General features: G+C 42.8%; 1 protein-coding gene across 1 annotated transcript in view; it reads left to right on the top strand.

Moving 5' to 3' along the window:
* The window catches only part of PRRT1B (proline rich transmembrane protein 1B), a 143,901-nt gene that overhangs the window by 43,259 nt on the left and 81,258 nt on the right, over positions 1 to 19,384 (top strand). The window contains exon 2 of the mRNA XM_078646190.1: positions 5,094 to 5,230. Within this exon, the coding sequence (XP_078502316.1) occupies positions 5,179 to 5,230 (52 nt within the window). The 5' untranslated portion in view covers positions 5,094 to 5,178. The remainder of the gene's footprint in view (positions 1 to 5,093; positions 5,231 to 19,384) is intronic.

Below are 19,384 nucleotides of genomic sequence, written 5' to 3'. Positions count from 1 at the left end.
TGATATGAAAATATGTATCTTTATTCATTTATCTTTGCTTTATAATTTCATCACATATAGCAAGTGTGTACTTCTTTTTATATATATATATATATGTATATTTTTTGATCATTCTTTTTTACATATAAATATCAAGACACATACATTACTCCAACCAATATTATACACAGTTAATTCTTCCCCGTGATTGAGCGGACATGTGGCATTGCGGGATCACTATTATCCATAAACGATGTATCTGGAATATTATCTATGTTGAGATGGTCTGAAACCTTAGTGGAGTCACACATCCGATCCACAACTTTTGAATCCTTTTCTTCTCGGACTCCCTGTGTTATCATAGGACGTCTATTTTCAGATTGATGCACATCTTTTAAATCGTACGCTTGAAAAATAAATAGAACTACAATTCAGCCTAGCATGACTCGACTACAATTAACCAAAAAAAACTATTTGCCGAATTATTAGCCACCACGGAGAAGGTCTTGCTACATTCTGGCCTCATTTTAGAATCTGAGGTCCAAAGAGAACAATAGAAAAAGTTGAAACGCGCGTCGTGTTTTTCTTCTCTTTACAGCGACGCCAGCCTTTATACTCTTCATTAACCCCTCCTTTAGGGTTTTAACTGTGTATAATATTGGTTTGTGTAATGTATGTGTCTATTGTTGTTTTGTAGGGGTCCCCCTTTTTCAAAATAACTAAATACAGGTAGAGGCATGGCCCATGCATGCCATGGACAAATGGGGGAAAAAGAATATGAGAGCGACGATGAAGCCAGCAAATGGGAAGCCTATGGGCGGGCTGAAGCCCACAAAGTATATACAACATGTCTCGAAGAGACAGTGCAAGTGCTGTGTGGATGGCTCCTAAAAAGGAATATAAACAAGACTTTGCCTGATTGGAATGCCTCTAATTAAGTAATACATACCAGCAACAGTGCAAGTACCCTGGCACAAAAGTAAATAATATTTGTAATAAGTCTCCCTGCGTGATTTATCAGTCAAAAAACAGCTTTAAATATATTTGGGAAATTCAGCCATTTTTCTCCAACCATCAGCTTATGACTTCTGAAAATGCACGCCTTTTCATCTTAAATACACAATTCTGGCATACATATATTAATTCAACCAAGCAAAAGGTTCTTTATCTGCAAAAAGCATGCCAACAGTTCTGACGAGGAGGTGGAGGGCAATGCCTTTCAGCTGGGATTCTAAGCAGGCAAAAACTAAAATAGAGCCATTTGTTGCTTAAAACATCTAGGGCCAGATGTAGGTAATCCGATTTTACCGATTCTAAAATACCGAATTTTACCGATTCGGTATTTTAGAATCGGTAAATGGTATGTAGATAAAAAAATCGGTAAAAAATACCGATTCTGTAAAAATCGGAATCGGACATTCGGAAATTACCAATTCGGTATTTACCGATTCGGATGTTTTTGGGTCCCCTACATCCCGAATGCCCAATACCGGTCGGTAACGGCCGAAAATCGGTAAATTCGGCCGTTACCGACCGGTATTGGGCTACCTACATCTGGCCCCTAGTCTCCTCCTAAATCGAGAGTTTTGGCAGGTATGCCAAAGCAGTGATTGAGGCAAAAACATGAATTTTCATTTCAAAGTGCTAAAAACGTTTCCTTATATGAGCCAAGCAATAGAATATAAACTAAGGAGTGTTTTAAAGGGTCGTGCATTGTGTTTTTTTTATATATAAATGGAACATCAAATTCGTGTTAATGATGGAATTTACATTAGTACATATATACTGCACTCAAATGTACAAGTACCTCTCACGGCAGTGGCCAAGGCAGTACCAGTGCTTAATTTGAGCCGGGGTGCAGGTGGGGGCCACAGGCACTTATATTTGGGGACCTACATTTTTTACGGAAAAATAAACAAAACAGAAAGACGGAAGACAAGAAAGACGGAAAACACATCACAAAGGTAGAAAGCAAAGCCTACCAGAGTGAGATGAAGGGGCAGGGAGTGTCTGTTGTGGATTAAAGATGCATGAGGTGGGTTCAAGACCACCAGCCTTGGTATTGGGTGCACTGATCTTTAATTGAACTGGCTGCGGGTTCCATTACAAATTAAGCCCTGGCAATGCCTGAGCCTCTATTTGATAGTTCTTTTTGTGTCTTCTTAAATTATATCCATTAAAGTAATGGGGTTACCCTAAAGGTACTGGACCTGGGTAATAACTAATATAAACAAACAATGGTCCGAGACCAATCTATTTATGAAAGCAATAGGTCAAAACTTAAACAATTAGAGGCTTATGTTATATTAACGAACCTTACTCAATTAATGAAGAGCAGAAAATAGGCAACAGCAACAAGCTCCAAATATATGCAATATTTTAATCTATTGTCATAATGAAAAGCCAATTCACAGTATTATGTACATTTTATATATAATATAATGCCCCGTATCAAGAGCGTGCAGTAAAGAAAAAAGAAGTGTCAAAAGAGCGTGATCGTGATAAGATGAAAGGAAAAGAAATCACACAAAGTATGTAAAGAAGACTCGCATGGCCCAGGCATAACCAACCGCAAGGCCGCAAGACGAGTCGAAACGTCGACATCTACTAAAAAACCTGGACCACTAATGTTATCCCCCTCTATTAGTGCAGACATTTATACATCTCATGTCGTATGAATAGCATTAAGGACTGCATATTGACTTATTGATGTGGCCAGGATATATTGTTCCGGCATTTATTGGCTGGTGTTTTTTCTGAATCATTGAGAATAATTTTTACATACTTTGTGTGATTTCTTTTCCTTTCATCTTATCACGATCACGCTCTTTTGACACTTCTTTTTTCTTTACTGCACGCTCTTGATACGGGGCATTATATTATATATAAAATGTACATAATACTGTGAATTGGCTTTTCATTATGACAATAGATTAAAATATTGCATATATTTGGAGCTTGTTGCTGTTGCCTATTTTCTGCTCTTCATTAATTGAGTAAGGTTCGTTAATATAACATAAGCCTCTAATTGTTTAAGTTTTGACCTATTGCTTTCATAAATAGATTGGTCTCGGACCATTGTTTGTTTATATTTCTTAAATTATATAGCTGCGATATTGTATGTATGTAAATACATATTTAAACATGTTCACACATGCACAAATACTCTGCATGAGGGCACGTTGTAGGTGAGCCAATCAGAACAGCTACATCTTTGGCCCATTGTGTGCCTAAAATCCCTTAAAATCACTCCCGAAAACATGGAGCAAAGTCAGAAGACCTGTACCAAGGGAGATACATGGATGGGAGCTCTGGACCAGGGAAAGGCACCAACACAACTAGGGGCATATTACCAACAAGTAGCGATATTTATCGCTAAATAGGCTTAGCGACAAATTTTTTATCGCTGCCTATCGCTGGATATGTTAGCGGAGAAAACATGCTATTAGCAAAGTTTTTCTCCATTGTGCTAAAATATCCAGTGATAGCGGCGAAATTAGTGAATATCGCTGAGAATACAGCGATATTCACGCATTAGCGACGAAATGCTCTTAGCCATGTTATCCACCTCCCATTGGATAACATGGCTAAGAACTGGTCTGAGCAGGCGTTGGTTTTTGGCGATAGCGGGAATATTTCCATCGCTACGCCTGCCTTGCGAATAGGCAATAGCGACGTTAGCGACTGCTTTCAGTCGCTAACAGGTTGGGCACGGCCACTTTGCATGTCATTAGCGATAAATATCGCTGACATGCAAAGCGGGCCCCAAACCGCTCGCTATCGCCTACAAGCTGTCGCTAACTGCTGTTAGCGACAGCTTGCTAATAGAGCGATAGAATTAACGCCGCTTAGTGGCCGAAAACGGCAGCTAAACCGGCGATAATTGCCTATCGCCACCCTTGGTAATATGCCCCCAAGAGTTCTGGACCAGGGAAAGGCACAGACAGGAGCACTGATTCAGGGGAGGTGCATAGGTAGGGTTCTGTGCCATGAGGGGCATAGACAGGAGTGCTGAGGCAGGGGAGGGCATAGCGAGGATTTCTGATCCAGGGGAGGTGCATAGTTAGGGCTCTGTGCCATGAGGGGTATAGACAGGAGTGTTGGGGCCCGGGAGGGCATCGAGAGGAGCTCAGATCCAAGGAAAGTGCATAGGTAGAAGCTCTCTGCCATGAGGGGCATAGACAGGAGTGCTGAGGCAGGGGAGGGCCTAGTGTGGATCTCTGATCCAAGGCAAGTGCATAGGTAGAGGCTCTGAGCCATGAGGGGCATTTTCAGCAGTGTTGGGGCAGGAGAGGGCATGGCGAGGAGCCATGATCCAGGGGAGGTGCATAGGTAAGAGCTCTGTGCGATGAGGAGCATACACAGGATAGACAGAAGTGCTAGGGCAGGGGAGGGCATAGACAGGAGCTCTGATCCAGGGGAGGTGCATAGGTAGGATCTCTGTGCCATGAGAGGGATAGGCAGGGATGTTGGGCCAGGGAGGGCATAGAGAGGAGCCCTGGTCCAAGGCATGTGCATAGGTAGAAGCTCTGAGCCACTAGGGGCATAGACAGCAGTGTTGGAGCAGGAGAGGGCATGGCGAGGAGCCATGATCCAGGGGAGGTGCATAGGTAAGAGCTCTGTGCGATGAGGAGCATACACAGGATAGACAGAAGTGCTAGGGCAGGGGAGGGCATAGACAGGAGCTCTGATCCAGGGGAGGTGCATAGGTAGGATCTCTGTGCCATGAGAGGGATAGGCAGGGGTGTTGGGCCAGGGAGGGCATAGAGAGGAGTCCTGGTCCAAGGTAGGTGCATAGGTAAGAGCTCTGTGCCATGAGGGGCCTAGACAGGAGTGGAGCGGCAGCGGAGGGCATAGATAGGAGCTCTGAACTGGACGAACGCAGAGACAGGAGCTATGGACACAGAGGGTCCTTAGAGAGGGCTAGGAATGGGTGCAGAAAGGCGCTCTAGGCCTGCAAGGGGTATAGAGAGGAGCTATAGAGCAGGGGTGTATGCTTATGCAGGTGCTGTGCATTCCGACTGAGAAATTCAAATGTTCTGGACTAAAGAAGCTCTGCCTTCAGTGGAGACACAGTGGCAAAGCAGGCTCCTGACTTCTGTTTTTTGTTTTAGATGCCACTGATCTGTCGATGCCCATGATGCCAGGGTAGCACTGCACCCCTCACTGTAGAGCACGTCTACAACTAGGACCGCACCGATGGGACCAGATTGCGCTGGAGAAGCCATGGCCAGTACAGGGACCGGCTGCGGTAAGTGGAGGAACCTCTACCCCATGACCCGCTTGGTCACCCTCACTTTGCTCTTTCCTCCCCTGTACTCTGAAGTTCCATGTGGGTGCGTCTATGTCTGATTTTTAGGTTTCGCCTAGGCAGCGCTTGTGCTGTCTCTTCGAGACATGCTATATTCAGGATCTGTGGATAAAGCTCCACTTACTTCCCACCCATCTTTTTAAATGGATCCTGTCCCTGTCCTTTGTAAATGGTGGTGTTTCATTGGTCATTAGGCTTTGTAGTCCCTCCTTATTACCGCCTTGTCTCTTCTTGTAACCTCCCATGAGGACATCCCCTGTTACATGTGTTGTTACGCCCTAGGTTTTAATTACAGCCTCAAGGCACTACTTTCTTAAAGGCCTTCAGACATGACACTCACTTAGTACTAAACTTGATTGGCAGTGATTACTTTACTCGCTAGCACATCTCACCTTTATATTAGACCTTCTATAAATTTCCCTTCATCAGCTCCACATAGAGTACAACCTAATCTGGACTTACTATAATATATATTTTGTCTCGTTTCAAAGCTTCTAATTGTATACATGGACATAGCTATTTGAATATACTTGTGGTACTGTCTTGCATGCAATGAATTGTGGGTAGGGTAGATTTACCATATCTTCAAGGTTTATGATGCTCACTAGGGAGATCTAGGCGCAGCTTATTGTACTGCACCTACCACATCTCATTTATATTAGACCTTCTATAAATTTCCCTTCATCAGCTCCACATAGAGTACAACCTAATCTGGAATTAATATAATAATTATTTTGTCACATTCCAAAACTACTAATTGTTTACATGGACATAGCTATTTGAATGTACTCGTAGTACTGTCTTGCATGCAATGCATTATGGGTAGGGTAGATTTACCATATCTTCAAAGTTTATGATGCTCACTAGGAAGGTAAAGAGAGGTGAGTTATTGGAGGCATTGAGGCATCTGTATTTAAAACTGGTGTAACCTGAGGAAGAATCCATGTAAACCAGCAGGTATTAGTTAAAAGAAGACAGGAGGAAATTAACTTAAGCTAATAATTATAATGTGATGATATTAGCAATTAATGTTGAGCACTACTTAATAGAAGCTTATAAACACCCTTTTTGATCATCTCAAAAGGATGAAAGTCAGCCCTGGAAGATTTCATCCCAGCACATGTGGTCAGTCACTGAGCTGTCTTGGTGGTGGTTGTGGGGGTGTAGTCACCTCACTCTTTCGATGCTGCCCCTGGCACTTGTCACAGGAGCAATAACTGAGTAATGTCTAACCAGGCTGATTAGACTTCCACCCCGGAGCCAGCCTGGCACTCTGCACCGTGCCTCACTAATAACGCGTACACAATAAACACAACTAAGGCACACTGCTGCCCTAGGGCTATAGGGCACGCGGAGCTGATAACAGCGGCTTACTGTGCAAGGACAGGAATGCCTCTGTTCCAACAGGGAGGATACTGCTGCTGCTTCTACTGTTAGCACTACCCCTAAACATACTACTACTCCTAATGTTACTACTGCTGCTTCTACTGTTGGTACTGCCACTTAACATACTACTCTACTACTACTCCACCTCCTAATGCTACGGCAGCTTCTGTTTATACTATGACTAGAGATACTACTTTTACTACTACTACTTTCCCTAATACTACTACTGTTGCTTATGTTTGTACTAACACTAGAAATACTACTTCTACTACAATTCCTAATACTACTACTTCTGCTTCTACCTTTGGCATTACCAATAGAAATACTACTTCTACTCCTAATGCTACTACTTCTGCTTCTACCTTTGGCATTACCAATAGAAATACTACTTCTACTCCTAATGCTACTACTGCTGCTTCTACTGTTGGTACTAGCACTAGAAATACTACTACTACTACTCCTAATGCTGCTTCTTCTGCTGTTCATGCTACCACTATAAATACTACTTCTACTATTACTACTCCTAATGCTACTGCTGCTGCTTCAGCTGTTGGTACTACAGTTAGAAATACTACTTCTACTACTACTACTCCTAATACTACTACTGCTGCTTCGGTTGATACTGCCATTAAAATACTACTTCTACTTCTACTACTACTACTCCTAATGCTATTACTGCTGCTTCTACTCTTGCTACTACCACTAGAAATGCTCCTTCTATTATTACTACTATTCCTTAAACTACTACTGTTGCTTCTGTTGGTACTTCTACTACTACTTCTACAGCTACTCTTGCTGTTTCTACTGTTGGTACCACCACTAGAAATACTTCTTCTACTACTCCTACTCTACTACTATTCCTAACATTACCTCTGCTGCTTCTTTTGGAACTACCCCCAGAAATACTACTTCTATCACTACTACTATTCCTAACATTACTACTGCTGCTTCTGTTGGTACTACCCCCAGAAATACTACTTCTATCACTACTACTATTCCTAACATTACTACTGCTGCTTCTGTTGGTACTACCCCCAGAAATACTACTTCTATCACTACTACTAGTCCTAACATTACTACTGCTGCTTCTGTTGGTACTACCCCAAGAAATACTACTTCTATCACTACTACTATTCCTAACATTACTACTGCTGCTTCTGTTGGTACCACCACTAGAAATACTTCTTCTACTACTCCTACTCTACTGCTATTCCTAACATTACTACTGCTGCTTCTTTTGGAACTACCCCCAGAAATACTACTTCTATCACTACTACTATTCCTAACATTACTACTGCTGCTTCTTTTGGTACTACGCCCAGAAATACTACTTCGATCACTACTACTATTCCTAACATTACTACTGCTGCTTCCGTTGGTACTACCCCCAAAAATACTACTTCTATCACTACTACTATTCCAAACATTCCTACTGCTCCTTCTGTTGGTACTACCCCCAGAAATACTACTTCTATCACTACTACTATTCCTAACATTACTACTGCTGCTTCTGTTGGTACCACCACTAGAAATACTTCTTCTACTACTCCTACTCTACTGCTATTCCTAACATTACTACTGCTGCTTCTGTTGGTACTACCCCCAGAAATACTACTTCTATCACTACTACTAGTCCTAGCATTACTACTGCTGCTTCTGTTGGTACTACCCCCAGAAATACTACTTCTATCACTACTACTATTCCTAACATTACTACTGCTGCTTCTGTTGGTACTACCCCCAGAAATACTACTTCTATCACTACTACTATTCCAAACATTCCTACTGCTCCTTCTGTTGGTACTACCCCCAGAAATACTACTTCTATCACTACTAATATTCCTAACATTACTACTGCTGCTTCTGTTGGTACCACCACTAGAAATACTTCTTCTACTACTCCTACTCTACTGCTATTCCTAACATTACTACTGCTGCTTCTGTTGGTACTACCCCCAGAAATACTACTTCTATCACTACTACTATTCCTAACATTACTACTGCTGCTTCTGTTGGTACCACCACTAGAAATACTTCTTCTACTACTCCTACTCTACTGCTATTCCTAACATTACTACTGCTGCTTCTGTTGGTACTACCCCCAGAAATACTACTTCTATCACTACTACTATTCCTAACATTACTACTGCTGCTTCTGTTGGTACCACCACTAGAAATACTTCTTCTACTACTCCTACTCTACTGCTATTCCTAACATTACTACTGCTGCTTCTGTTGGTACTACCCCCAGAAATACTACTTCTATCACTACTACTATTCCTAACATTACTACTGCTGCTTCTGTTGGTACTACCCCCAGAAATACTACTTCTATCACTACTACTATTCCAAACATTCCTACTGCTCCTTCTGTTGGTACTACCCCCAGAAATACTACTTCTATCACTACTAATATTCCTAACATTACTACTGCTGCTTCTGTTGGTACCACCACTAGAAATACTTCTTCTACTACTCCTACTCTACTGCTATTCCTAACATTACTACTGCTGCTTCTGTTGGTACTACCCCCAGAAATACTACTTCTATCACTACTACTATTCCTAACATTACTACTGCTGCTTCTGTTGGTACCACCACTAGAAATACTTCTTCTACTACTCCTACTCTACTGCTATTCCTAACATTACTACTGCTGCTTCTTTTGGAACTACCCCCAGAAATACTACTTCGATCACTACTACTAGTCCTAACATTACTACTGCTGCTTCTGTTGGTACTACCCCCAGAAATACTACTTCTATCACTACTACTAGTCCTAACATTACTACTGCTGCTTCTGTTGGTACTACCCCCAGAAATACTACTTCTATCACTACTACTATTCCTAACATTACTACTGCTGCTTCTGTTGGTACCACCACTAGAAATACTTCTTCTACTACTCCTACTCTACTGCTATTCCTAACATTACTACTGCTGCTTCTTTTGGAACTACCCCCAGAAATACTACTTCTATCACTACTACTATTCCTAACATTACTACTGCTGCTTCTTGTGGTACTACGCCCAGAAATACTACTTCGATCACTACTACTATTCCTAACATTACTACTGCTGCTTCCGTTGGTACTACCCCCAGAAATACTACTTCTATCACTACTACTAGTCCTAACATTACTACTGCTGCTTCTGTTGGTACTACCACTGGAAATACTACTTCTACTACTGCTATTCCTAATGCTATTCTGCTACTTCTGCTGTTTGTGCTACCAAAGGAAATATTATTTCTACAACTACTATTCCTAATGCTACTGCTGCTGCTTTTGGTGTTGGTACTACCACTAGAAATACTATTTCTACTACTGCTGCTTCTGTTGATACTGCCAATAAAAATACTACTTCTTCTACTACTCCTAATGCTATTACTGCTACTTCTACTCATGGTACTCCCACTAGAAATGCTCCTTCTATTATTACTACGATTCCTTAAACCACTACTGCTGCCTTTGTTGGTACTACCACTAGAAATACAACTTACTTTACTACTAGTATTCCTAATACTACTACTGTTGCTTCTGTTGGTACTTCTACTACTACTTATAATGCTACTCCTGCTACTTCTACTGTTGGTACCACCACTAGAAATACTTCTTCTACTACTACTACTCCTAATACTAATGCGGTGAGTGACTGACTGGCATAGGCTACTGGGACCCGGTTACCATGGCTTTGCTGCTGCATGAGGACAGCTTTGGGATAGCGGCAACTGCAATGGTGGTCTGTTTGGTGAGGTTGAAGTAGGATAAAATGGTGTCTGCCGAGAGAGCGTCCGTCGCTTGGAATGCGTGTTTCTGAGCCATATACCACACGCACAGAGTTGCGGCCTTCATGAGGTCTCTGAGGGGCTGTGTGAGGTTTCTTAGGTCATGTATGAATCGTCCACAGTAAATGACCATGTTCAGAAAACTCCTCACTTCAGATAGGTGGGTTGGCGCAGGAGCGTCTCGAACTGAGAAGGTGTATCCAAAGAAGCTGATCTATTGTCTCATTAATTCACACTTCTCTCTGTGAAGTGTGAGACTTGTCCCTTAGATTCTTTTAAGAACCCCACAAAGGCTTTCCTGGGGCTCCTGGACTGGTCCGGCAAGTATCAAAATGTCATCACAGACATTGATGGCGCCTGGTAGTCCTGCAAGCAGCTCATATATGGTGTTCTGGAATACTTCTGTGGTGCTTGATATGCTAAAGTTGCGGCAGTGGTAGCGCCTGGGCCCTACGTGATTCGAAAAGGTGATTGTATACCTCAACTTTGGATGTCTGGCCATCTGGTGGTATCCTGATTGCAGGTCTACCTTAGAGAACCACTGAGCTTCGTTGAGCTCTCCTAGGATGCCGTCAATGGTGGGAGTCATGTGGCACTCGCATTTGATTGCGATGTTTGGGAGCCGCATGACTACGTAGATGCGGACCTCTCCATGTTCTTTCAGCTTTTTATCCACTACCATGGGTGACACCCATGGCGTGGAGCCCGTGACCTTTTCAAAGATGCCGGCACATTTTAGCTTGTCGAGATCCTCTTCCATCTTTGGTTGGAGGTGGAATGCAATGCGACAATGTCGGAGGGCTACCGGATGCATCGACTTGTCAATATGTGACTGCATGTCTATGTTCTTGAGACAGCCATTCCTGTCGAACACTCTTTCAAACTCTGCCAGGATGCATGAGAGTTCTTCGAGTTGCACTGCAAACATGAAGGCAACGAGGCCTAGGGTCTGGCTTTGGTACAGCTTACTAGCATTCCTTTGCCTCCTTCCACTACGTAGATGGCAGTGTTGATGCCCTTGTCCTCATATGAAACTGAAGACCTGAAACACCCTAACATGGGTAGTGGCTTCGATTGTCCCTAGGCGAAGACTCTAACTTTGGCCTTGGCTGACACTGGAGGTTCCAGCATGGTTTCGTCTATGTCCACAGACACGAGGTCTATGGACGCTCCCGTGTCGACGGTTGCGGCGACAGGGTATCGTCTGACTTTGATTTCACATTGTGGAAGTATACTCTGTGTATGTCTGTGGTTTGGGCCGCGGGTCAGTCCCTCTGGGATTAATGTGGGTGAAAGACATCCTTCCCGGAACGAGCACTGTCCACCTGTGGAGGGCAGAGCGGCCAGCTGGGCAGGGAGAATAACTTGTGGTGAGGACAGTGCTTGACGCTGCCCCGTTATCGGCCTCTTATTAGGCGTGGTACGCATCGCACAGGGGAGACCACCAGACTCAGGTCTGCGGGGGGGTTTAGCTGGTCTCTCCTGTCATTTGGTATTGAGCAACATAACAACCCCAAAGGCAGCATGAGAGGATACATTGGGAGGGATAAAAGATCTATATAGTGACTTGTCATCTGTTCTGGGAATTACAGGACTTGGATTACAATGTCCTCTTCTCCACTTGACCAAACAGTGTGCTCCTCGGCAAATCAAGTCCTCATTCCATGCTGCCCCTACCCTCTGGCTCTCAAAAAAGCAACAGAGTTAGTTGAACAGTGCACTCTTTGTCTGTAGCACCTGCTGCCTCTGCCCTTTATGTAATGCGTCTGGCACATTATGGAGCTCCAAAACAACACACATTACCAGTCAACTGGGCTACTTGTGCTTTGTGTCATGTTTGAATGGTCCGAGGGTGAAGAGCAGGCCCATATAGTGTCAACGAAGGGGGCAGGTCCCGCCTCCTTCGACAAATGCACCCACCAGAAGTTGTTTAAGGGGTGAGGTGGGGTCCAAGGACTTTTGCTCTGTATTTTTACCATGCGTTGCGCGGCTGGCTGTTCTGCGCATGGAGTTGTCCAGTAACGAGCCTGTGGCCAAGGACCACTGAGAGAGAAGGACACACAGCTCATGCTGTCAGGCACCTGTGTCCTATTGGCTGAGACGTTGTTAGTGTGTTTTTAATAGAACGAAGGAGTCCTGAAGTCCTGCATCCTGAAGCAGCTCCAGGATGACAATGTGCCACAGGGGCAAGTGACCGGTGCATGAATGCTGGAGACATATCTTGGCCCCAGACGTCTATATGTACTTGGTGATGCTGCTTCTGGGTTTCTAAGTACTACCGCATCATCGAGTGAGCCTTGACTACTCGGTGTCACTCTGAGAGGCTCACGTAGAGTAGTAATGTGCCCCAGGACACAAGTGATAAGTAACCGTACCCACCGCAGGCACTGCCCAGTGACCACTGACTGTCCAGAACCCCTATCAAAGGTCTGACACCCGCCCTGGGGAAACAACCTTTACAACGCAACTTTTACAACGCACTACCATTACAACGAACCTTTTACAACGCAGCATCCATTACATCGCATGCCATTACAACGCAACCATTACAACGCATGACACTACAACGCATGTCATTACAACACATACCATTACAACACATACCATTACAACGCATAACATTACCACGCATAGTACCCTTACACTAGCCAACACTTACCCTACTGTTGCAACCCCTGGAGTTAGAATAGTAATTTTTACCCCTACGCTATCCAACACTTACCCTACTGTTGCACCCCCTGGAGTTAGAATAGTAATTTTTACCCCTACACTATCCAACACTTACCCTACTGTTGCACCCCCCTGGAGTTAGAATAGTAATTTTTACCCCTACACTATCCAATACTTACCTAACTTATCCCTGAATAGTCAGTTCTACATTTATTTTGGAAATTAAACCATTTGTCTCCATAAATCAGTTGATGAAATCTGACAATATCCATATTTTCTTATTGATTACACACTTTTCTATTTTGGTATAAATATAATAATTCAACTAAGCAAACGCTTCTAATGTAGTAGGCTGTAGTAGGCCCTTCATTCCTTCTGCCTGCTCCTCCTCTGCTCCCTTTCTGACCCCTGACCCCCTCATTTGCCTTACCGCTCCCCTTCCCCTCCACTGTGTGGACACACTCTCATTAGAAATCTCTCCTCTTGCAGTGTTCTCTGTTGCCTTGAAGCCAGGGCTGGAGTGCTGTTTGCGAGACTGTTACTCTTTTACTGCTGTTCCTGACTGCGAGGATACGTGTGGACACCTGAGGGGCTCAGCGGCTACTGTTCACGTCCCCCGCTTCGCGGGAGCCGTTCACGGGACTCTAGCGCTTTGTTTGTTCTGACACGGAGGGACTGCGAGGCCCAGCAGGCAATTCATCATCTCACACCTGCAGCCTCTTCCCTCCGTGCACACGCCCCCGCCTGGCTGGGCTTTATAATTGAATCAATATCCCGCGACGCGGGACGCGCGCGGGGCAAAGCACGGGGCTAAACCCGGGCAAAGGGCGGGCCCTCTGAGGCCCCCCCGAGGCCGTAGAGGGCTGGGCTGGGGCCGCCCCCTGATATCATTTTTTAAACTAGATTGTATATATCTCGCCTGGATATATTTATTGTGGTGGACCTTATGCGGCAAAGATAACTTTGGTATAAATTCTGTCAGTCTCTTCCCCCTTACGGTATATTTCGCCAGGGAATATCCCCTAGGAATCAGAGCAGTTTTATAATTTTTCTTTATATTTAATAACTTTTTAAACGTGTCTTGTTTTATATCCCCTAGTGGTGATTAGTCTTTTGAAATGACTGCAAAAAAACTAAGGTCAGGTCGTTTATTAGTGGGAAGGTTTTGTTCGAAGACTAAATCAAATCCCCTTCGTAATAAGGACACTACTGTTTCACAGTTAAAGGGAAACTGTCAATTATACAGCTTATGGGAAAGGGGAAAGGACAAGGGTCTGAATGAGGGTCCAAAGTCAGTAGACATCAATGTTTAAGATTTAGAGGAAGGGAAATTTACTATGAAAGGGCACAGTAATCAGGATGCGCCTATTATTATGGAAAATGCAAAAAAAGCAACGCATCCTACTATCGTGGAGGTGGGTAGCTCGCAATTTCCTCTGAAAGCGCAGTCGCCTATAAAGCTTGTTTCCCGGGAAGTAAGCTCAAATAATATTGTGCCTCTTCTTGGTGCCACTACCAAAATAGTTGAAGTATTAGTGCATAAGTCTCCTCCTTTCCTAGGGTGAAGGTTTAATTGTCTCCCCTGGAATACTTTGTCCTGCGGTTGTTTCTGGTAATGATTTTACTCTCCCTGACATAGACATGGAGCTCTACAAAAGGTACACTAATCCTGACCATAGCAAGGCTATAGATCAAGCAAGTACGCCAAAAGTATTAGCACCCCCAGGGCTTCAACTATATAGCAGCACTCCTTCTAATAAATCTCAATTTTCAATGTCACAGATAAACATCTCTACGAGGCCTGTTTTTAATATTACTGACACTCAATCTAACCTTCCTACTAGGCCTGATAAACCTATATCGGACTCTCTGACATCCTTAGAACATCTGCTCTCCTCTATTTTGATATTATTGGAAACATTTGTTGGAGGCTCGGATTGTGTGCTGGAGACTGTAACCCAAATACTTAAGGTATTATTAAATAGTAAACTGGGAGTTGAATCTAGCCCACAGCGTGAGCCATCCTCTGTAAAAGTGCAAGGTTTGAAAGATAAGAAAGCACAAAATAAATCCGTGACTACCTATCAAACATTGGACGTAGTCCGAACTGAACAAAGGGAGAATCTCCACCCTAGTGTTGGTAAAAATCTAGTTGTTATACAGGAGAATAGTCCTGTGGCTCCATTAAAAGCAGCGGCAGCTAACTGTATTCTTGAATTTGAGCAAGAAATAGAAATTATGGCGGACACTGAAAAAAGTTTGGAGAAGGAAGTATTCCCTATATTTAAACCCCAGATAAATGAAGATAAAGAGGAGGCATCGGTTGTTCGAAACGAAGGAAAGGGAAATATAGGAAAACAAAAAAAGCTTAGAGGAAAAAAGAGGAAACCAATCCGTAGATTTACAAAAAAGAGACAGAGAAAAATAAATTTTGACGAGAATATAGATAGTCCCACGGAAAAAATGTCCCCTCACTTTGCTTAATTTATCCCAAGTTATAAATGGGCATTCCAAATTGGATCAGGATCTGCTAGTGACTATACCAGGGGGATCTTCTAATAGTATGCGATCTATTGAACAGATAAATCCCCCTAATATTCCATCTTCAGCCCTTGATCCCTCAGCTAAGCCATATTTTGATAGGTGGGGAAGTGAAGGGGCTCTTAAGGGGTCAAGGCCTGTTCCCGGTAAAGAAAGTAAAGACTCTCTTCAAGCAAATGTTGGCCCTGAAAAGGAAAGTGTAGATACCCTTTATCTAGATTTTATTCCTTTATTTGATACGGATCTTACACTAAACAGATCCGCGCTGCTTAAGTGTTTTTGGGAGACTGAAAGCCTGAAACTCATTCAGACCAGCGATCTAGATGTAGTTTCGATTTTGAACCTAGAGGTGGGGAATTTAGCAAGGGTTACATTTTATTCTAAACTTGTGGTAAATCATATTTTAAAATGGTCGGAGGAATTACAGAGTAGGGGGATCGATGTGATTTCATTCTTTGTGGAACCATGCAGTGGAAGATTAGTTAATAAGCCCCTTACTTCCAATGCAATTACTGGCAGTATAAATATGCCCATTAAAACGGACGATCTAAAGATTTGTATTTCAAAAAATGTACGGTATGTGTCATACAAAAATTCTCTACTTAGGGAACTAGATACGAAAGAAGAATCCTTCAAATGGAATTGATTGCTAGGTGTCTTATCAAGCAAATCTATGCTTAATTCCAAACCATATTCCCATCTTTAGCACTGACTTAAAAATAATATCGTGGAACACGGCTGGAATAAAGCATAGTCCAGAAAAATTACAATATTTGCGGACACTAGAAGCCGATGTGATCTGTCTCCAGGAGACCTGATGTGATGAAAAGTTTTTCGCGGGAAAGGACTATTATTTGTTGGACGGCAGAGCTACTCCCTCCAGGAGAGGTCATGCTAAAGGTGGAGTGGTCTGTTTGCTCTTCAACAAGATAAAATGGAACTTTGCCCATTATTTAGATTCTAGTAACCTTTTCCAGGTAATAACACTATCTAACCTTGTTAATGGCAACCCAAGAAAATTAATTGCATTGATAAATGTTTATATTCCCCCAGATGTATGTTTCAATGTATGTTTAAAGAAGGTGTTCAGTCACATAAAGAATCTCCTTGACTCTGAATTTCCTCCCCATATAATTTTAGTAGGGGATTTTAATTGTAAAGTTTCGAATTGCAGTCTAGATTTGTTTAGGAACAAGTATAAGGAGGAATCCCTACAGATACCCCTGGCCCTTTTTCCTGGTAATATTAAGACCAATAAGAGAGGGAAATTACTCCTGGAAGAATTGCTAGAGGTTGATAGTATTATAGTAAACGGAAGGCTTCCCTCGGATATTCCGGCAAACTACACTCACAAGTCTAACAATAGTGAGTCCATTCTTGATTATGTGGTAGTGGGAAGCTCTTCCTTTAGCCTCCTGAAAGACCTGTTGGTCTCCAACACAGAACTCAGTGACCATAAGGTACTCACCATCACGGTAAATTTAAATCCACCTTTAACGGACTCGTGGTATTTGAATAGTGAATTGGTGAGTTTCGGAGGGAACTCTGGGAGATGCTTTTGGAATTTTAGGGTTATTAAGGGCTTGGAGAGTATACTAGCGGCCACGGTGGGGAATTTGGTTAATTGGATTGGCTCTGAATTAATATGTTTTGCTGATTTTATGTATGTGGTAACATCTTTTGCAAAAAAAACTTATTCTATGGGAAATTTTAAAATAATTCCTAGTTGTCTTCGGTATCTTAATATTGAAATAAATAAATTAGTAAGGGAACAGTACCTCTCCTATACTCCTGAAAGATATCATAGAATAGTCTTATTGAGAAGAAGGAGGACTAGGGTAAAAGCGAAATTGAAAAAAGAGAATGAGGACACTTTATGGATTAAATTACGGGAAGCGGTCTATAAGGGGTATGCTAGAACATTTTGGTCACTTATTGGGGAGGGCTGTGGAGTAAGATCTAGACCTCTGCCAATACCCATCGAAGAGCAAATTTGGGTTGGGTATGTTGAGAATTTATACGCCAGCAATGGAGTGGTGTTGGAATATGATAGAACATCTGGGGTTAGCACTCCATATGCTCCTCCAACCGAAAAGGATATTGAATTGGCCATCAAGGGCTTGCGCTCACCTGGAGCAATGGGTCCAGATGAGCTTCCGATTTCGGTCTTAAAACAAAATAGCGAGATGTGGAGTAAAATTCTCTTCCCAGTCTTTTGCTCTTGTTTCATTGGCAAAACTGTCCTCCCTTCTTGGAGGGGGAGCATATTGGTCCCCCTACATAAGAAGGGAGATTGTAACGTTCCACATAACTACCACCAAATCGCTCTTTTGGACGCCATAGGCAAAGTATTTACAAAATGCCTACTTAAGTTGATTAATGAATGGGTGTCCAAGGAGAATATTCTGCCCTTCGAGCAGACGGGGTTTAGACAGAAACATGGTACATTGGATAATTTGACGGCCTTGCAAATCATAACAGAAAAATATATCAAGGTCCGTGGAGGGAGAGTCTTTGGCGCCTTCATAGACTTCTCCACAGCATTTGACAAAGTAGATCGTCCTTTGCTGTGGAGGAAACTATCAGACCTTGGCATGCCGTCTACCCTTCTGGAGATAGTCCGTGCCCTGTATTCTGACACTTGGTGCAGAGTTTTACTAGGTGGAGAAAGGGGGCTTACTCGAGAAATTACCACAGCCCATGGGTTAAAACAAGGTTGTCTATTAGCCCCTTTATTATTTTCCCTTTATATTTCTGATCTCCCTCATGTTTTGTCATTAAATGAAGTAATTGCTCCCGTTCTCGGGGGTAGCCCGATTGTCTGTTTACTGTACGCTGACGACATATTAATCCTGGATTTAACTTCTAAAGGTTTAAATAATCGTCTTCAGGCACTGTATGAATATGCGGAGGCACACTACCTGAAGATAAATGTCTCAAAAAGTAAAGTAATGTGCATGTCGGGTAGGAAAAAGTTGAAATATGCGAGCTTTCCTTGGTCTGTAGGTAGACAAAGATTGGAAGTAGTAAAATCTTATGTCTTCCTAGGAAAAATTATTGTGGATAACTTAAGTGAAAAGGCTCACATAGCAAACAACACCCGGAAAGCAATTGCCCAAGGAAAAAGTCTATTCTCTTTATATAATGCAACAGGGAGAAGACACTTTTCCATTTTGCTGGAGGTTTATCGGGCTAAAATCCCACCTTCACTACTACATGGTATTGAATTACTTGATATAAACAACTGGGGCTTCCTAAACACTACGGAAGGCAAAATTCTGCGCTGTTTAACCACGGTAAATACATCATGTTCTACAGCTGCTCTCAGGCTGGAGTTCGGCCTACGTAGTAGTTGGGTCCAGGGCCTAGCTGGGATAGTGCGTTGGGTCTCCAGCCTTGCTGGGGCAGAGCCGGGCACCCTAAGGCAACTTATTCAAACTGAGTTATTAGGAACCTTTAAAGAATATTTTCTAATTGTAAAGAACTTTAGAACTGCAGTTGGTCTTTTGCAACTTAATGAATCGGTTCTTTTTACTTTATCTGCATATCAGCTGAGGTCAACTTTGAAGTTGGCCACTTGGAAATTAAGTTATAAGATGGACAGGGAAGCTCGTATTCTGAAGAAGGGTGCGTCTTTGGCTATCACGACCTGCCAAATGAAAAGGGCGCAACCTTATGTTTTTTGGAATCTTCCTCATGGTGTACGGCGG

Source organism: Lissotriton helveticus, chromosome 5_1, assembly GCF_964261635.1.
Source record: "Lissotriton helveticus chromosome 5_1, aLisHel1.1, whole genome shotgun sequence".
Classification (NCBI taxonomy): Eukaryota; Metazoa; Chordata; class Amphibia; order Caudata; family Salamandridae; genus Lissotriton; species Lissotriton helveticus.
This window is presented reverse-complemented; position numbering and strand designations above follow the sequence as displayed.